This window comes from Sinocyclocheilus rhinocerous, unplaced genomic scaffold (assembly GCF_001515625.1).
Source record: "Sinocyclocheilus rhinocerous isolate Xijiao unplaced genomic scaffold, SAMN03320098_v1.1 scaffold2279, whole genome shotgun sequence".
Classification (NCBI taxonomy): Eukaryota; Metazoa; Chordata; class Actinopteri; order Cypriniformes; family Cyprinidae; genus Sinocyclocheilus; species Sinocyclocheilus rhinocerous.
The window spans coordinates 350565-354463 of record NW_015645063.1 but is presented as its reverse complement, the minus strand read 5'-3'; the positions used below and the strand labels follow the sequence as shown (position 1 = coordinate 354463).

At 38.8% G+C, this 3899-nt stretch overlaps 1 protein-coding gene across 1 annotated transcript; it reads left to right on the top strand.

The window, feature by feature from the left end:
- The first annotated feature begins 206 nt into the window (after positions 1-206).
- On the top strand, positions 207-3472 carry LOC107705309 (prothymosin alpha-B-like). Its single transcript, XM_016508562.1, has 5 exons — positions 207-357; positions 2321-2383; positions 2493-2571; positions 2659-2744; positions 2844-3472. Exons 1-5 carry the CDS (start codon positions 313-315, stop codon positions 2880-2882), a joined length of 312 nt encoding a protein of 103 aa, XP_016364048.1. The 5' UTR covers positions 207-312; the 3' UTR covers positions 2883-3472.
- The last annotated feature ends 427 nt before the right edge of the window (positions 3473-3899 follow it).

Genomic DNA, 3899 nt, shown 5'->3' with positions numbered 1-3899 from the left:
TAGCGAGAAAAGCGGAGGTAGGAGGTGTGTCTTCTCTGGTGAAATACCGGCTGGAGGTGTGTCCTTTTACGTTTAGAAATACTTTCCATTGTTCCACTCTATTGCCTTAAAAAATACGCCCCCTCGGAGTCCGCTGACCAATCAAACACAACCGACCGCCTCTCATGCTCCGCCCACAAATCTATAATAAAGCCTCCTTCATCACATGCCGTCGGCATAAGAAAGCTTCATTACAATAGTGATTGTTGAAGCATACGGGCGGATTATTCTTGCTTTTTCCTGCGTTCTGAATTTTGATACAAAATATTAATTATGGCAGACACAAAGGTTGACTCCGCGACAGAAATCTCAGCAAAGGTAAGAAAAGATGCCTCTGGATACACGAAATACTCGTTTAAAAGCATGTTCTCGCTTTCATTTGTCTTCTAGTTCAGATTTTAACGTGAACGTGTTGGCTATTTTTGGCTGTAACCGGAAAGAATCGTTGATGAATTATTACAAGTAAACAAGAAAAAGTACAGGATAACTGCTCTCTAAGTGGTATAAATTGATACATTGTAATGAGTATTTCAAATGGATACATTTGTAACGAGCTCTTTGGCGCGTGCGGAATGAGAGCACATTCAAACGCAATTTCTCATTGTCCGGAATGTAACAGTCTGCGCGCGCGGGTTCTTTGTTTATACAAGCGTGTCGGTTCCCCTTTGAACAGCGGCGATGTGCGCTGTGGACGGCAACTGCTTTACCATGATAAATCCGTAAACTTGTAATTCTTTGTATTTCGTTTTTCAGATCTTGAATCTATATAATGTGTTCCACGGTTTGCACATTTGTTTGTAGGTATGGTTTTATGGCTTCTGTACATTTCCGTTCAACAATGTTTTGAGTACTCGTTTACTTCTAAATCCCCCATTCATTACCGTTTAGTTTGTGGCTAACAGACATTACGGCAGGTTTGAGGACGCGTTTGATCAGTCGATGGCTGAAAGTTTGCCTAGGCGGCTTGAAGCATCAATCGATAGGAAATCTCAAATATAATAATAAAACGAATTGGTAACGCATTTGATGGGATTAAAGAAGCGCATACATTAAGTAATTTCGAATTACCGCTGTTCGGGTTTAACTCCATGTCCGATAACGACTGATTCTGATGCAGGCAGCCGATACGCGGAACTTGGATAACGTTAGACGCTACAGTGCATCGGATTTCAAACGCAATTTTTTTTTAAGTTTCTGGTTTAAAAAAAAAGAACGAGTGCAGAAATGGTATACTCGAACCGATTGACGTTCAATATTAAGACATTGTGGTGGCGGTGCCGTAGCCTATGTCTCGTACTCGAAAGCCCTTTAATCTCACAGATACTTCCAGTTGATATGCTATCTCAAACATTGAATAATCTGTCTAACGCTGTTGTTGTATATTTCCGACGAGTTGATATTTTTCCATGTGTGAATGCAACGTGGGCTTGTTGGTTTACTAGTTTGAAGCCAGAGACGTCGGTGAATTTAAGGGGGCGGTCCTAGTTGATGTGGTTGATAAACGGTTTAAGGGCTAAAGATTATATAAACGAATTAATGAAAACGTTTGCATGGGTAAGGCTCGTTTAACTGCTTTTGGCAAGGCTTTAACTGAACGAAAGCCGTCAACTCAAATTCAAAGAGCTCATGAAATCATGCCATTTATGACCGGTTGTTGTTGTTTTTTGCCTACGGTTTCTTGTCAATTCTGCGACTGCGCGAACTAAATCCTGGTTAACGTGACGGTGGTGGCGTGCGTGCCGAACTCTGTAGTGTTCGGAATGAACAGATCGTGAAAGCCATGCGTGTGCTTTCTTTGTCCTTGTTTAGATTTCGGCATCGACTCATTGAACCACAGTCCAGTGGTTCTGAATTATCCAGCTTGATTGGTGTTTTTTCGGGGCCGCGATGTAAGCGTTTGCTTGCACGCCAAAATATGGTTGTTTATTGGATTTACCTTTTACAATACCCACAGCCGCCGAATCTCACTTGAGTGTCAGATTACAAACGCGCTCACTCGGTAAGAGGCGGGAGCAGGAGTCGTTGATTGACAGCTAAATTCTCTGCTGCAGCCAATGAGGCGTCAATGTCAGAGGGGCGTCATTAGAGATGCAATTTAAATTTGTGCGCATAGGGGGCGTTTTGCTTACGTCAGTCGTAATCTGCATCGACTCTGCCTATTGGAGACGGATGGCTCCAGTCTGACGAAGTTAAATGTTTCAAAAAAGCACTTTTTTTTTAAATTTTTTTATTGATTTTATTTTTTTTTTTCAATTGATTGATTTTTTTTTTTTTAATGTAGGACCTGAAGGAGAAGAAACTCCTTGAGGAAAAGGAAAATGGAAAAGATGCCACTAATGGAAAGGTAAATGAATGCTTGGCCAATGTTCTTGACCTCTCTACTATTGAACTACTTGACAGTTTCATGGAGATTATGCACTTTTACAATGACCTTTTTGAAATTGTGTGAACAGGAGAATGAAGAAAATGGAGAGCCTGAAATTGATGATGAAGAGGATGATGTGGATGAGGAAGATGAAGAGGAAGGAGAGGGTAGGTGCAACACTGATGTTCACATTTTTCTGACGTGACAAATTAATTTGATGTTTTAATCATGTGGCTACTGGTCAACTACTCTAGGGGATGAAGAGGACGAGGATGAAGATGATGATGAGCTAGGTGGAGGAACAAAACGGACTGCTGAAGATGACGATGAAGATGAGGAGGTACAATCATGAATTGCTACCTAAAGAATACTGAATTCTTGTGTCTTCATAGTATAAGTAAATAATTTTAAATAAAACCTTTTTTTTTTTTTTCTTCAGGATGATGTTGACCCCAAGAAGCAGAAGAAAGATGATTAAAGGATTGTTTAATATTGCTGAGCAGGTGTAGACGCCTCCGCTTTAACCCAAACTGTTGGAGCCAGTGGCATAAAGGACTCAAATACATAAAACATGGTCATTTTCAAGTTTGTCACCCATGTCAACCAACTTGACCCCCAATTAAAAATTTTCTAGAGAACCGACCACAACTCAGATTCTCAGCATTCACAACGAAATACGCAAGACAAGGATTTGTTTGTATTTTTATTTACATTTTATATTTTTGTACATATTGTGAAGAGATCAGCCACTTTATCATGATCTCCTGTGACCAAAACGGTGCTTCTTGATAGAAATTTTACTTGTTTGACCATGTCTTGATATTTCAACATAAAGACAACATGTATAAAATCAACAGTCATTGAACTCGGAGCATTCCAGTAAATTTTATGTATGAACTTTAGTTGTACCATAAAGTAGTTTTTGTATGGGAGGGCTAGGCCAAAGAAAAGGAGTTTTGGTTTCTTTTGACTTGGTTTTGTCTACATTATTTGTTTTACCTTGGCCTGTTTGTTGTATGTGTGGAGTTTGTTGTTCAACAATAAACGTAACTTTTATTTTGTGAGTTACACCTGTTTTTTTGTTTGTTGCAAAATCACATAAATTTGCTGTTCATTGAGAAACCAAAATAGGTGTAGCTAGAAAAATGTATTGATAATGCCAATCCTTCAATATTATGTGTTGACTCAAAGAACATCTGATGATCCACCTATTAATTCAGTTCATGAGACACTTCAATTCTTGATAAATTTAAGACTCCTATGTATAATTAAAATAAACCGATTTTATGTGGTTCAGTAAAAGCAGACCTCCCAAACTACAGAATGATTTATGATGTTACACACCGAAACATTAGATATGCAAAATGGCATGATTCCACAAAATATGATTCATTTTGCAGCATTCTGGAAAAGCTAAAAGTAAAAAAAAAAAAAATGCCATCCTCTCATATCCTTCAGCAGATCTAACACTTTCAAAAAGCAGGTTTTCTGTTAG

Coding starts and splice junctions, on each gene's coding strand:
- LOC107705309 (XM_016508562.1), top strand. CDS start 313: ATGGCAGACACAAAGGTTGACTCCGCGACAGAAATCTCAGCAAAG. Junction 2,384..2,492: donor AAGATGCCACTAATGGAAAG/GTAAATGAATGC, acceptor TTGTGTGAACAG/GAGAATGAAGAAAATGGAGA. Junction 2,572..2,658: donor AGATGAAGAGGAAGGAGAGG/GTAGGTGCAACA, acceptor CAACTACTCTAG/GGGATGAAGAGGACGAGGAT.